The 16,105-nt window shown below is 42.1% G+C and overlaps 1 protein-coding gene across 1 annotated transcript in view; it reads right to left on the reverse strand.

The window, feature by feature from the left end:
* Positions 1 to 16,105, reverse strand: part of LOC147731161 (dynein axonemal heavy chain 11-like) — a 1,538,124-nt gene that overhangs the window by 1,135,614 nt on the left and 386,405 nt on the right. The window contains exon 16 of the mRNA XM_086956147.1: positions 4,880 to 5,073. Within this exon, the coding sequence (XP_086812273.1) occupies positions 4,880 to 5,073 (194 nt within the window). The remainder of the gene's footprint in view (positions 1 to 4,879; positions 5,074 to 16,105) is intronic.

Here is a 16,105-nt window from a genome sequence, read left to right on the forward strand (position 1 = left end):
TGACTCAGTCCTTGTATGCTTTCATACAGTTCATTTATGCTTCTTTTCTTCAACTGATGGCTCTGTCATCAGGCTGACTTACCCATTCTGTTTTCATCCTTCAATCTGTGATTTCTGCAGCTTTTCCTGTTAGTTTTTGGGTATAGACTGGTGTTCCGTCCTGTTCCCACCATGCCATACACATTAACGATTTTGCTTTGAGGTTTTCTACTGTCTTCTACAGTGGACAATATGCATGCATTCCTTTTCTTATCCCTGTTTGTGTTTCTTGTACCAACTTTGCCATAAATGTACTTGTTACGGTGTTCAGAACACGGTCATGATGCAGTGACTGTTCAGTTCCTGCTGAATACACACAGGCTTGATTGCTTCCTGTCCATCCATACATCTGTTCCACCTGAATCAATATGACATATTCACTGTCCCTTTTCTGTCTATCCGAACTCCTGTTTTGGGGTTGAAGTGGTTTGAAAATGATATGTCTTTGGTGCTATGCTAGGTGCCTGAGAGTGTAATATGGTCTGGCTAAGGTGTTCACTTGCATCTGTAGAAGAGGGTAGTGTGTTAAAGGTATGCTATTTTCAGGCGGGAACATTTTGCCAAATACATGACTTTGTTCCTGGGTATTATACATCCAAACGAGTTTTGAGGTGTGTTTAATATGTTTCATTAAATTTGATTCATTGTTTGTGTATTTTTGACTAAATAGAGTAGCATTTTCTGTTGGCTAGTAAATGGGGAGTACTATTGAAAGTTACACAACAGATGACCAAAACATATCGGAGCTGTGTTTTAAGTTTTATGCTAGATGTCTGAATGTAGAGTTTACAACAACACGCATGCCAATACTGATGATTAATTAAACTTCATTCCATGAGATCACATGTAAAAGACTAATGAAATTGCCTGGGTATCCTGAAAAAACACTGTTTGGTCACTGCCCAGACCCAGGTTGTTAAAATAATTGTTTTTCAAATAAAAATTGGTTTAATGTACTTTTGTGTTAACCATTGAGATTTTCAAAAATTCGACTTTGCCATTTTTATTGAAACAAAAGACTAAAAATAATATGTTTTTCAGTCACAATGAGTGTCACGTGTGATCTCGTGGAATGAAGTTTGTTTAATCATCTGTAATGTGCTCTTGTGAGATTTATATTATTGGACACATTTTTTGCGTGGTTTGCACAATGTAAACCAGATTACACGAGCATGTGATAGCATATATACCATATCAGGTGTTACAGTTGGAGAAATTGGTTAGGATTACATCAATATTTGCACACACATATTTCTAGGTGTCAGCTGTTAAATGACAAACACTACAACCTACGCATTTGTAGTGGCCCAGTGTAGTAGGCAAGCCCCATATCTCAGTGAGTGTCTGCGCGGTTCCTTGGGGGCCAGCGCTGCTCTGACTAAAAGTGATCCTTTATGCTCTTGTTCTTTTTAAAGGCAAACAGTGGGCGTTCTAATATCAATTTCCCAGCATTGAGTCCAGGCCAATGTTTTAAAATACATTTTTTGACTGAGTTAGAAATCGGAGAGAATGTGGTCGCACATACAGTCTTTTCCTCATTGTTTCTGGCTTGCGAGTAATGTGGTTTAAATTGGACAAACCACGCAAAAAATCAGGATCAGAATATGTCAGCACCAGAGCCATCTGAGATGCCACATGCCCAATGCACCACTTGTGGAACATTTCACCCTCCAAGGACATACAGAAGGGGTAACTAATGTAATCCAATCGTCGCCCCGCAACTCTGACATCAGTGGCATTCTAAACAAGGAGGAACTTAAATGGTTCTTGCGCACAAAACGTCTCCACACTCGATTAAATCACATTGGAGGACTGGACTAACTTGCTTTAACAAGGATTTAGACTCAGTTCTAGACAGGATGGCTCCCCTCCTGTGAAATTGACTATTGTACTACGTAGACATACGGTGGGTCATGCCACTGTTTGTTACTTTGAATGTAACACTAAAGTCTCCCTTTTTATCCGGTATTACATGAGTACTCTATGCAGTTATAATAGCCTACTTTTGTTTAAACAGATTTCTTCTCACCCTGGTGTATTCTGTATTGCTTCCATGTTTTACCCCCATTCTGTCTCAATCTCCCTACTCACCTGCCAACATTCCCACTTTGCCTCATTCACTTGCTTTGCACAGCACCCACCATGTCGATCACTGGGTGCCTGGTGCAATTCGGGCCATTGCCGCTCTAGTCTTTCAGTTGTACGCACATGCGCTCTGTCACGCATCTCAACCGAGTCTTTAGCTGAAAGTGCATGCACAATTTCACGCACTGTTATTAGTACCTGGCACGAACACTTAGCGTTCCATCTCCTCCAGACTGCTCACCTCACTTCCATTGTGCAGGTAAGCTCTGAGCTCCTGAGTCTTTGTACTCCACTGACCCCTGCCCGTTCCTTCTCTCCCCCTTCCTATCCCATAGGCCCCTGAGCCGGTGTACTTAATTCCGGTACTCTGGTCCTTCAACACAGTGTACGTGCCCTCCCGCACGGCCTAACTTAATTCTCCTGCATTGGACAACCCGGAGACCCAGATCTTCCTTATACTGCATGAATCCCCCCCCCCTCGGATCCTGATGTGACCGAGACCCTGCTCGCCTCATAAAACATCACACCGGTAAGCACCCTTGTAAAACCACCAAATTCATGCCCTCTCACCAACCAGTTGAGGCTTTCATTCGCGTATTGCTTTCCTTACTGTTATTACCAGCACATCCAATTACTGCGCATGCACCAGCAGCCCCTGATGAGACATTGGGCCTCTTTACGTGACCTCAATTTGCTGCCTACTCAGATTCAGACAGCCCTTGCTGCTACAACTAACCTTGGGTGGGACCCTGTTCCTCTCATGTGATTTCTCTAAAAATTCAGTAAGAACCCTTCATCCTCAGCTTCCTGCATACTATAGGTGTCAACATAGGACCCTCGCTCGTAACTTTCACCCCCTTCTGCATAAATTCAGACTCAGTTGTCCCATACCTACCACAATGGGATTAGAGCATGAGAACACTGATATAGCATGCATTCCTACCTAGCTGGATTCTCTCTTACTAACTGCCTTCCTTTTACTTTTTATTTCTTCTTCTTACTTCCTTTTTCCCTTATCCCCTTCTGCCTCTCTCTCTTAACCCTACCACTTTATCCAGGCAACTTCTCATGCATCCTTGATTCAATAGTCCTGATGATGATCCCATAACCGCGGTTGGGGATTAAACATCGTCAACACCACATCTCAACTCTAACCATAATTTGTGATTCTTGTGGAGTACAAGATGTTTTTATTGTGACTACTGTTAATTCCTAAACTCACTAAAAAGTCACTTTAAGTTACTTGCCTGAGGTAAGGAAATCTTATGATTTCCAAAACCCGTAATGTCCTGCTCACTTTATGTTACTGTATTGTTTTCATGTTTAATTTTCTGGTAATAAATTCGTAACACCGCCCCTTTGGACAAGTATAAGACCCAATCCTGATTATAGTTTTGTGGTTATGAATATGTATGTGTTTTGAAAGGGACCGCTGTCTCTGATAATTTACTACTACCCTTGGTCTCTCCTGACTATAAGAGTTCCCTTGTTTTATGTTTATATAATATTGGTTTGCAGCATTAGTCCTTTGGAGCTCCAGATCTTTAGCTCAATGAAGGCAGCCTTTGCCTTGCTGATTCTTTCCTTGACATTGACATCTATACCGCCCTGCCTGTCTGTGACACTTCCCAGTAGGTGAAGGCCTCAACCTCTTCCAGTGCATGGCCTGCAAAAGTGACTGCAGATGTGTTGGCCATGTTAGCCTTCAGGATCTTGGTTTTTTCCTCTGTGGGTGTTGAGACCAAGTTGTGGCGATGTGGCTGCCACGTTGTCAGGCTTCTTTTGCATCTGCAGATGGGTATGGAAGAGTAGGGTCAGGTCTGCTGTGAAGTCCAGGTCATCATGGTGTGTCCAAGGTGTCCACTGGATCACATTTCTTTGTCTTTCTGTGAATGTCTTCCTGATCCAGGCTATGGTCAGCAGGAAAAGAAAAGGCGAGAAATAATAACCCTGGCGAACTACAGTCCTCACTTTGATGGCTTCTGTTAGTTGCCCTCCATGGACTATCTTGCAGGTCATTCCCTCATAAGAAATCCTGATGATTCTTATGAGTTTATCTGTTTGCAGTATATAGCTTATAGTCAATTGGCAAGTAATAAACATAACATGGAAACATTCCTGCAAGCAGGTCTTTTCTGGAAGAAATGCAAAGATGCTGGCTGGATGCATTTCTGGTACAGACACTTAAAAACTTAAGGGGGTATTTTTTCTGTATGAACCATTAAAGAGTTATGTGTTCTAAGTGTATAAAATCCATTGCATGCCAGGGCTTGGCTTAAGGCATGAGCAGAGTTAATGCAGGGAGTTACTCAGCTATTCAGTGCATGTTATTGACCTGGAAATATAGGGATAGGAAATGTAGCTACACATTCAGAGAGTTGCTTTTATCGGACTAGACAAAACAAGTGTGAAAATAAAGCGTGTGAATGTGAGTTGATGGCGTTGAATCAAGACGGGTTGGTGGCGCAAAGAGGTTGTGAGGTGAAACTAGAGGTGAGCTAAATTTAGGGTTGAGGCATGCATCTGCTATGCATCGATGAGTTGTGTACCTAGTTTTCTTATAACTCTTGCATTCTGTTAAATGTCAATTTAAACTTAACTATTAAAAATTCTACCAATGTATTGTTAAAACAATCCTTGCATGTATCTCTTTTCAAAACGACACAGTAATAAAAGGGTTTGGTTTAAAGTAAAGTTTCATGCAGTTGGTTGTGTTCGTAAAGTGTACATGTTAAAGAAACATAACAAAACTCACATGTGTTGTATGGCATCCTGAAAAAGAACAAGGTTCATTGCTGCATGGATTTCATTGTAGTGCTCTAATGCATCTGACAAAATTCTGGTCAGTTTCTCCCAATCAGAAACAGGAAAGTAGCGAGGTTCTCCAACACCATGTGCAAAGTGACTGTACATTAGTGGTGTCTTGCTAAATAGGTGCTCATCAACTCCCTGTAATGAAAAATATACATTTAAACACATATTCTTAATAGCTTGAATTCACTTCTCTTACTCTTACAATAAGATGCAAAGGCCAGCCATTAAATCGCAATAAATCAAATCACACCAGTAGTAGATGTTCCAATTAAATATCCAGTTTTTGCATGATCATGAGGTTTCAGAACTGGAGCTGCCCTAGCTGAAAGTTGGAGTATTAGACAGAAACACAACTGATATTCTTTCAACAACATGAATGTTCATTTATTGTTCTTATGCCGGCGAGGACACTGTTCGCCCTGATGATGGTTCAAAGTAGTTATTACACTTAAAACCAAAATCTTTACTTAATGTGCTGGATCTACCAACATTTTCCTCATATATTGAACAAGGAACAGGAAACTATCTTTTATTGCCTTCTCTTTTCCTTGACAGTACTTCAACTTTTCCCTGATATGTGCTATATGTTCATTATTCTAGTGCGTCTTCACATTGTACTATTCCTCACACTATATTGCTGCCTGATTAACATTGTATTAAAATGTATTTATTGTTTTGTGATTACAGACTAAAGCAGTCATCTGTTAGCAAACGTATGATATCTGAGCAACTTACACTTTGCTGTTTACATTGACTGCCAACTAAATTTGTTCAAAGAACTGAAACATTATTTAGGGGCTGTGACAAACCATAGTTAAAGGATTGCATAACTGTGAGAAATCTGGTAGTTTGCTGACTGGGGTGTGAGCCCTGGCCGAGCAGCAACCACAATCCTTGTCAGGAAAAGGCACAAGCAAACCCCAAATAAAGCTATGCTCAGCCCCTTGGTAGCTTGGCACAGCGCAGTTAGGATTAATTTAACTAGAAATCCCCCTTTCCTTGGGAAGTTTTGCATGAGAACAAGGAGAATTATAGGTTATTTTTCAAGTTATTTTAATGCCTCATTGGGAGAATGATTCTTTAAAACTAAGCACACATTTGGCAGTTTCTTGGAAAGGGGCGACCACTCGGTCCCCCCGAACGTATGGTGGAGTACCCCGATCCCCCCGGGAGGCCATCTTGGGGCGGGAGGCGAGTCTCGGCTGGTATGCCCGAAGCGGCGTAGCCGGGGCGCGCCTTTTCCGCAGAGGGCGTCATCATGGGGGGGGGACCTTGTTGAGGCACGCTGATGCCACCCCACTGACGAGGTTTCAGTTCCAGCGGGTGCTTGCAATGGCGCTTTCGTCCGCGGGTTTGAACCCCGGCGAGTTTGGGACCCATTCCTTTCGGATAGGGGCTGCTACGGAGGCTACAGCCAGGGGTCTGAGTATAGAAAAAGTGAAACGTTTGGGGCGTTGGTCCTCGAATTGTTACAAAAGGTATGTGCGGTTGCACATGTTGTGAAGCTGCTATCATGTACTCACGCTTCTTGTTTTTGTTTGGTTTACAGTTTCGCAAGCTTACGAGGCGGGGCGGACTGTGCAGTCGACCCGACACCTGGGAACCAGCGGTCAAACATCGCCGGCTGCGGAAAAAGTGGTGTGGGTCGTGGGCCACTCATACGTGAGGCGTGCCGCGGACGTATTCAAAGCAGGTGACATGATTCACGTGGCTGGGGAATACGGGTACAGGGTGACCTTCTACGGAAGGGGCGGGCTCTGTATTGACCAGTTTCAAAATTTTATGGAGGGTTTGTTAGGGCGGACAAGGTCACCGCCGTCTATAATCATAGTCCATCTTGGGGGTAATGATTTGGTAACCACTGGTAGACGACTGCTTCTCGAGGCAATGCTTTCCACTGTAAGTTGGTTGGCGAGAAGAGTTCCAGGGTGCACAATTGCATGGTCCCATATGATTCCACGAAAAGTGTGGCGGGGGCGATTTCGGTTTCTGCTCTGAATCACTCAGTGAAGAAAGTAAATAACAAATTGGGTAGATTGTTTCGTTCAAGTACACTGCATTCTTGGAAGATCCCTATGGGGGGGGCGTCACCCATTACGGATGGGAGCGCCCGGGGGAGGTGGCCATTGGCCCCTCAACGGGGAGGCGGTCCCTCCTAAGGATGGGCCGCCAAAAGAAAAGGAAAGGTGGTCAAGGCCCCTTCCTTGATAGGAGGGGCTACGGGCCCCTCCTGGGGAATTTCCCGGGGCCAGGACACCTGCGACGGCAGATGTGGTAAGTTGTGTGGAGTGGGGAGGGGGTTTACGCTACCTTCTAGACACCTCACACGAGTCCTCGGACGACCTTTAAATGGCGTCGAGTTCATTGGGGCCCCCGTCAAGTCAAGGGAAATTGGTAGATGCATTTGAGGTACAGCCTCTGTGCGGTCGCCCCTCCCAAGTGGGGGGGGTAATTCTGGTTTAGGGATCTGACACCGGTTACGACCTTGCCGTTGGCCCTTAACGTTAGGATGTACAATTTCAAGTTAAATGTTTTGCAGGATGTTAGTTCGGCTAGGAGAACCTTTGTATTAGAAATATGTTAAGGTTAGCCAAACATCGTAATGTGGAAAAGAAATTGTACATAATATGAAACTGTTATTTTAATGTTTTGATTTTGTTTCATATTTTAATAAATACGGCCGGGAGGGTCACTCCCTCCCGCCTTCCAAAAGTTCAGAACCGTTTCCGTTTAACCATCCTTGGGGATTGCGTCGAGAGGGGGTGGCGGGTATCTCAGCCATATGGAAAGGAGCGACCACTCGGTCCCCCCGAACGTATGGTGGAGTACCCCGATCCCCCCGGGAGGCCATCTTGGGCGGGAGGCGAGTCTCGGCTGGTATGCCCGAAGCGGCGTAGCCGGGGCGCGCCTTTTCCCGCCCTGGAGTGGGTTGTCCTAGACGCTGACGCCGCCGACCACGCCCCCGGGGGGCAGGCGGAGGCGGGTTTACGCCCGCCCGAAGACGGATAAAAGGAGCAGCAAGCCAAGAAAGCATCCTCTTGTTCCTGTGCTCTGAAGCTGCACCTCCCCGCTGCACGTGAGCTCGAGACGGAACGAAGAGCCAATTTTGACCCACCCACCAGCCCCTGAAGACAGCAAGTGGTTTTAAATAAAGTTTTGATGTGGTAACTCTATTTCTTACAGGTTGCGATGATGGACGTGTTATTTTGTGTATGCAATAAAGAGAATGATCATTTAGAGTATGTTTTTCGAATAAAGTTTTGCACTAGTGTTGATCAGTAATCATACGTGAAATAGTTATGGTTGTCTTTAATTCAGTAAATTAGTTAAATTGTCGTATTTATTTTGGTCGGGCGGTAAGGTCATGATCGGTGAGCAGTAATTGGAAGATCCCTATGGGGGGGGCGTCACCCATTACGGATGGATGCGCCCGGGGGAGGTGGCCATTGGCCCCTCAACGGGGAGGCGGTCCCTTCTAAGGATGGGCCGCCGAAAGAAAAGGAAAGGCGGTCAAGGCCCCTTCCTTGATAGGAGGGGCTACGGGCCCCTCCTGGGGAATTTCCCAGGGCCAGGACACCTGCGACGGCAGATGTGGTAAGTTGTGTGGAGTGGGGAGGGGGTTTACGCTACCTTCTAGACACCTCACACGAGTCCTCAGACGACCTTTAAATGGCGTCGAGTTCATTGGGGCCCCCGTCAAGTCAAGGGAAATTGGTAGATGCATTTGAGGTACAGCCTCTGTGCGGTCGCCCCTCCCAAGTGGGGGGGGGGGTAATTCTGGTTTAGGGATCTGACACCGGTTACGACCTTGCCGTTGGCCCTTAACGTTAGGATGTACAATTTCAAGTTAAATGTTTTGCAGGATGTTAGTTCGGCTAGGAGAACCTTTGTATTAGAAATATGTTAAGGTTAGCCAAACATCGTAATGTGGAAAAGAAATTGTACATAATATGAAACTGTTATTTTAATGTTTTGATTTTGTTTCATATTTTAATAAATACGGCCGGGAGGGTCACTCCCTCCCGCCTTCCAAAAGTTCAGAACCGTTTCCGTTTTCCCATCCTTGGGGATTGCGTCGAGAGGGGGTGGCGGGTATCTCAGCCATATTAGTCTTCCACTTTTTCTGTGTTTGTTTGTTATTACAATGAAACACCAGAGCAATAATTTGAATGCTCAGGATATCCTCAGATCTGAGCTTAAATAAACTCAGTAGATGTGACATATATGGAATTTAATTGTAAGATGTTACTTATATTTAACGCACATTATCTGCTTCTTGATGCGTATTCAGGCGTAAAAATGTACTTTGTACTTTCAAACTTTCCAGACTCTTTATCTGAGATAGTTTTGAGTACTAAAAAAGCCATAGTTATACTTCTTACTTACTTTGATGTCCTACTGCTTCTATGGACAGCGAGTAGAGAATCATTATTATCATTTGGATATGAGTTCTTGAGTCACCCTGTTTTGAAGACTTTGTGATGACAAATGCTTTACCCAGAGAGGGTAGGCAGCTAAAAATATTTGTCTCCTTCAACTAGCATTTTTGCTTAACATATTCAAGTGTATTCTAATTTAACAAATCATGTCCAGGAATATTAGTCTACTAAGACAGAGTTGGTCTTTGCATACCCTTGTACAAATTTACTGCAGTACAACTATAAAGCATCCCTCCCTGATTGGCAAGTACTGATAGGCAAGTGTGTATCAGGGAGGGAGGCCTTATACTCATCAATTGGCTATTATCTTGGAATTGTCTGCCTTAGTTTACAGCCTCATTGTTATCAACATGCGCCCTTTGATTAAGAAAGGCTTATCTATTTTGCTTGCAGAAACCAAACAAAACTCACCATTTTGTGTAAGCCTTCACTTTAGTAACCATGATTCACCTAGATACCTCTGCTTAGTAATGCAATTTTAATATTTAGTTTAGCTATAGAGTCAAGCCCAATAATTGTGTGAGTGTTTTCTAGAGTGGAGTGCCTTTTTTGTTGCATGGCTGGGGTCTCCGTTTGGTAGCAAATATTGGAAAAACCTTTTCCTCTGCTTCTTTTTGCGGGAGCATCAATTGCAAGTTAATTCTTTCTGAGTTGTTGTATTTCTTTTTTTATCTTTTTCTTTTCTTTCCCCCTATAGTTTAAAGACTTCATTCCCTATGCCTAAAGTAAAGTTAAATATTGGTATCTTTTTAATATGTGAGTTACCATCTAAAATACTTTCTGCCCATTGCTGTTCATATAGCATGAATAAAGCACATGATAATTTACAGGATACACGTTTTTATTGTGCCTGTGAGAAATGTGGTTGCTGGTTGACTGGGTTATAAGCCCTGGTCAAGCAATAGCCACAATACTTTGAAAACTGAACCACAAAATGTCACTGAATTAACCTGTGCTTATCCCTGTGTAGCTTGGTACACGATTCAGTCAGGCTTAACTTACAGGCAATTAAATAAAAAAACAGCAAATGTTAATACATTATTTGACACCAAAAAGGACAAATCCAATCAATAGAACCTGAGTTATGAGTGTTTAAAGTTTTTTGTAAAAATCGGGTAAGGTAAAAAAAATATAGATGACAGCAATAGAGCATGGGTCAGATACAAGACATGGATTGAGCCCTGTCAGCGCTTACCTTTGGACTTGGAAATATTTCTGAGAAAAGCATTCTGAGAAGGTAAAGTTCAGCTAGGAAAGGCTGCAGGAGGTGTTTAAGGACGGAGCATTGTTGTCAGATGCTTTGAGTCAAAGCACCTGTAAAGATTTATACATTCTGACTTAGACTTTGAAATAGAAGTTGAAAATCTCCAGCTGGACAAGGCAGACGGCTACAGCCGAAGACAGTTCCATGAAGCTGGATACCCTTTCGGTGAAAGACTGCTGAATTAGCAGCTTTTGAAAAGAACATAGCGGGAAAAGCCACAAAGTCAATCCTACCAGCTGTGCACCTCGGGCGTATAGGCAAGTAAGTTGATCCCATTCTCCTCCTGGTTCTCAGAGCAGTTTTTAGCAAAACTTTTTCAAGTCACCACTTTTGGATTTTGGCTATCTGGTCATCTTCAGCACTGCTTCCTAGGGTTGAGGACTGGTAGGGCACCACTTGAAAGGTCAGGACTCACCCAGGCTGCGTTCAGGTGTGGTATAGAAGCAGGATGCCTATTGCACACAACAAAAGAGTAATTCCTTCTCTATTTCATAAGTCCGTGTCTCAATGGACACCTTAACACCAAATTAAACAATTATAGCTGTCAGTGAAAACACAAAATCTTGAACGCAATTTGTAAAGATCATCTTCTTTAATATCTTTTGCAGCCAGCCGACACGTGTTTCGTCACATCATAGTGTGACTTCTCAGGGCTGTACAGTTCAATCAAGAGAAAAAAGGTCGCTTGGCCGGTGATAATTCCAACCCGGCTGGGCTCTAGACCAAATGAAGCGAGTTGGTTTCAAAGTGGGATGAACCGGGTTCCGATAAAGACTCGAGTGTGAGTGGTTCTTAATTTGTATCCAATGCAGTGTTGCAAAATTTCCAAAGATTTGCGTCACGAAGAATATGGTTCTTGAAGCTAATAAATGATGACTCTGCTCTGTGGAAAATTCTGGCAGCCGCGAGAATGTAGGCTAGAAGCGGATGCGCTTCTTTCGATACGTGTCCGAAATGTATTCTCCCGGTATCTCGCTGGCTGCTTCTAGACGGCAAGAGTTTCACCGTGTTCCGGATGCAGCTGCCAGCATTTCCCACAGAGCAGATTAATTATTTATTAGCTTCAAGAACCATATTCTTCGCAACGCAACTCTTCAGAAATTTTAGTCCTAAAGCCAACACAAATCAGTGCAGCAAAAGCGAGGAGGAGATACAAAATGTTTTGGGGAAGACCACACTTAGGCTGACAGGTCTAACGGTGCCCCTTTTATTCAAATTCCCTATTCAAAATATTTAGGGTGTTAATGATCCAAAAACCCTGTTAAAGTACAAAATGTGTCAACACTTTGAGAACAAGCACATTGCAAAGAGGCAGTAACAGGAAAAAGAGATTCAGTGTTAACATATAATGTTGAAGTTTAACTGCAAGTATACATTGTAGTAAATCAATCTGTAATTCCAATTTATGAGATTGCAAATTCTGTGCTGTTATAGCCACGTTGAGAGTTTAATTTATGATTGTAAAGTTGTATCATTTATATTCAATAAAAGTGGTGCTATTTTGGAGGGAGGTAAAGCATTCCAACGGATATTCCTCTGCATCCAAATTCTGATAATATAAATCATGTAGACTAAAACTTCCTGAACATTTTTCTTTATTTCTTTCATTACGTACTGAAGAATGATGATTAAAAGATGAAAGATTAACTACTAAAATATGATTCTTAAATTTTTTCCCTAAAATGGACTTGTTTAACTGGCTCTATCGTGGAAGTATGCCTTTGGCCACTATCTTGTGGATATAATTCGCTTGAAGGCAGAGGCACATTACAATTTTAGTGCTGTGATTTGGTGATACCTAGCACCAACTAAAAATCATGCTAAATAATTTGATATTTGAAAAACCTTTGTAGTTGGTTAGTGGTTACTTTATTTAATGATTATCAGTTACATATAGGGAAAGGGGCTGGAATAACTATTAAATAGGAGTTTTGAACAGTGTGTCATAAGCAAGGGAAATATTTCTTAAAAAGGAGATGTTAATAAAGATACGCTGGTGGTGCCAATGCACCTGCAATGGAGTAGGACAGGCATCCACCTTATTAATACAAATCAATTTAGCTATCTCATCACTGGCAACTAGGTTAAAAGAGAAGTTGTGGTGTGCTGATGGGTGATGATGAAGTTAAAAACAGGCTTGATATTTTAACAGCTGAAATGGCAGATGGTGGCTATAAGTGGCTAAAAGTACAGTTTTTGACATTTGAATGAAAAGGCGATCTTTCTACACTACTCTAAATAGGTGCTTAAGCAAGAAAGTGATGAAAGTTTTCAAAATTTTAAAGATTAATTTTGATGAACATTTAAACTGCTTTTCCAGATGACATGTAAGAGCTCTAAAGTACACAGGGCAAATAACTGAGGTCATGATTCACAAGGGGCCTCCACACGTGTGGTGGCCCCGATGTCATGGGGGGATTTTCCACACTCTGGTCAGACTCTCCACAATGAGAATTTTCATTGTGGAGATTCCACCCGAGTGAGGAGACTCCCCCACGAATGTAGGGCCTCCGCCACGAGTGAGGAGGACCCCTGTGAACCAGGCACTTGTCATTTATACTGTTCTTTCTTGACCTAGCTGTGATGTTTTCATGGCATAAAATAATCGGCAACTTTTAACATGGCTCTATAAAAAATCTGCAAAATATTTGGTTCATCTGAGACAAGATAGACACATCGGCCGTATCCTGGAGGACTCCACAAGTAACATTGGTGAGTCTGCTAGTATCCATAACAGGATTGTTTACTTTTGGTTGATTGTTAGGGATTTCAAAATAAAAAAAATAGGGTGAAAGTGATACTGTTGTAATTCATCTGTGCCAATCAGACTTTAACTAATCTTTCTGTGTAACCCATAATACCTGTCCTAACTCAATTTCTTTCTTTGAGCTTTGAAATATTTTTGTATGATGCATTTTACCAGACCTTTTTTAATTAAGTAATTTTGTTCATCTCTATGCAACTTTGTTACATGTGTCTCTCCCTTTCCATTTTCCACTAGTTTTACTTCATATGAGAATTCTTCTTTCCCGACTATTGTCTCTTGTGTGCTGTTTCTCTGTTCCCTTCCTAATTCTCCATGGTGTTTACAGCAGTTCAGCATGCAGCACTTTTACCTTAGTCATTTTAAATACCCCATATACTTCTTTAAGTCCTTTCTGCATGTGCATTCATGTGTACCACTATTTTACCCTCAAGTACTTTTTTTCTTATTCCCAATTGAAGCACTGTGATTTGTGCCACATATTTCAATACTCTCTTCTTCCTGTCGCGCCTTGTACACTGCATTAGTTTTCATGCTTAACTCTCTCCAGTGGTTGTTTCCACTGTGTCCTCTGCTTCCAATGCCTGCCTTTTGCCATTGTATCTTCCCAATGTCTCTGCTTCATCTGTGGTACAGCCAACATTAAAGGTGCACCTCTATCACTTCATGCAGTGAAATAAGTATTTCTGTATCCTTTTTATGCTATGTTATTTTATATATGAACAGTGAGTGAACTTATTTCAGAACATTTTTGCAATATCATTTCATAATAAGAACTGTTACTGAGGAAACTCTGGAACGAGGTGGCTTTCATCTTGCAAATCATGATATTGTTCCAATGTCCTTGATTACAGAATTGGGAAAAGATTCTGTCCCTTTCACAACACCTTCTAAACGGTACCTCTCTTTCTTCCCCTTCTTTTACATTTACATTCACAATAGTGAGACTGAAAATGTGCCATGAAATGCTATCCATTCTGGGTATAGGCTTTTGATTAATTAACACTTTGTCTGTGGTAACAAGCCTCCTAAGGAAGCACGAATGAGCAGTAACTGGAAATTTGATTTCTAGAAGTAGTGATAAACTGATATACTCAAAATATGGTAATATTGAGGCCTTTGCCAAAACTGAAGTTCTTTAAAACATGTAAATCATTAAGGTCAGGAACAAATACACATAAAATGTCCTGAACTAATAAGCAAAATGGTACTCCTAGTATGTATCCCATCTAAGAAACATACTGAATGTAAAAGCTGTTTCTACCTTTGACGAGTAGGTCAATTTAATAATGGCCTTATAGAATACATAGATGCATCTCATAGTATTGACACATCAAGGATGAAAAAGCTAGGAGCTACTGCCCATTCACAATTGTACTACAAAACATTATCACTTGGTACCTGATGTTTTCACACATTATGAGCTGACCCCTGCTTTTTATGCCTGTTATTTGGGACCAGTTACTGAACAAGAGATAATACTTACATTATAGGGAAATGATGCGTAAATATAAGGAAGGTCTAGGTAACGCTGATAGGCAGCCATGATGCTAATCACAAAATATAATGGGACTCCTAACATCTTAAGAATTAATGTCAACAAACGTAGTGCTATAATAAGGGGACTGTTAGAACTGGGGGTCTCTAGTTGGCTGAGGTAAGTACCTTAGTCCAAATAGGGACCCTTGCTTCTAGTCAATGAAAGGCGGGACACCCTCTTTGATAACCCTTGCTCACCCCCTGGTAGTTTGGCATGAGCAGCCAGGCTTATCTTCAAGGCAATGTGTAAAGTATTTGCAACCACACTCACAGTGACACAGTAATAACACCTTAAATGGACACCACACTGATGTATGAAAATAGCGGTATCTTTATCAAGAAAAAAAATAAGGTAAGACCAAATGATAAAATTCAACATATGCGTATTCGTAATATTTCACTTTGCCGGTTATTAGGCCAACAAACACTTCTAGGATCTTGCAGTATTAACGAGCAGTTCACGATGTTCAAATGCAGTCCTAGTGCAATGGTATGCACTTCGTAATGCAGTTCGTATCTTCAGACCAATGTAGTTTGTAACGCACGAATAATGCAATCCTCAATGCAAGTAATCAGGCAGTTTGTAATGCAACAATAATACTATCCTCAATGCATGTAATCAGGCAGTTCATAATGCAAGAATAATGCAATCCTCAATGCACGTAATCAGGCAGTTCGTAATGAGAGAATAATTTAATTCTCAATGCACATAATAAGGCAGTTCGTAATGCAAGAATAATTCAGTCCTCAATGCACATAATAAGGCAGTTTGTAATGCAAGTATAACGCACTCCTTAATACAAGTAATACGGCAGTCCGTAAGGTGAGAATAATTCAGTCCTCAATGCACAGAATAAGGCAGTTCATAATGCAAGTATGAGGCACTCCTTAATGCAAGTATAAGGCACTCCTTAATGCACGTAATCAGGCAGTTCGTAATGTAGGAATAATACAATCCCTAATGCAAGTAATAAGGCAGTTCGTAATGCAGGAATAATACCAGGCCAATCGACGTGATTAGCACAGGCACCACTAGGCCCCAACCACAGACAACAGTCCTGAACTTCCAAGGGTGGCCCAGGTCCTGCCGGGCATGTCCGGGCTGCTCGACGACTCAGCGCGTCCAACGCGATGCAGCGGGAGAGAGATGGGAGCACTCCT

This window comes from Lissotriton vulgaris, chromosome 2_1 (genome assembly GCF_964263255.1).
Source record: "Lissotriton vulgaris chromosome 2_1, aLisVul1.2, whole genome shotgun sequence".
Taxonomy (NCBI): Eukaryota; Metazoa; Chordata; class Amphibia; order Caudata; family Salamandridae; genus Lissotriton; species Lissotriton vulgaris.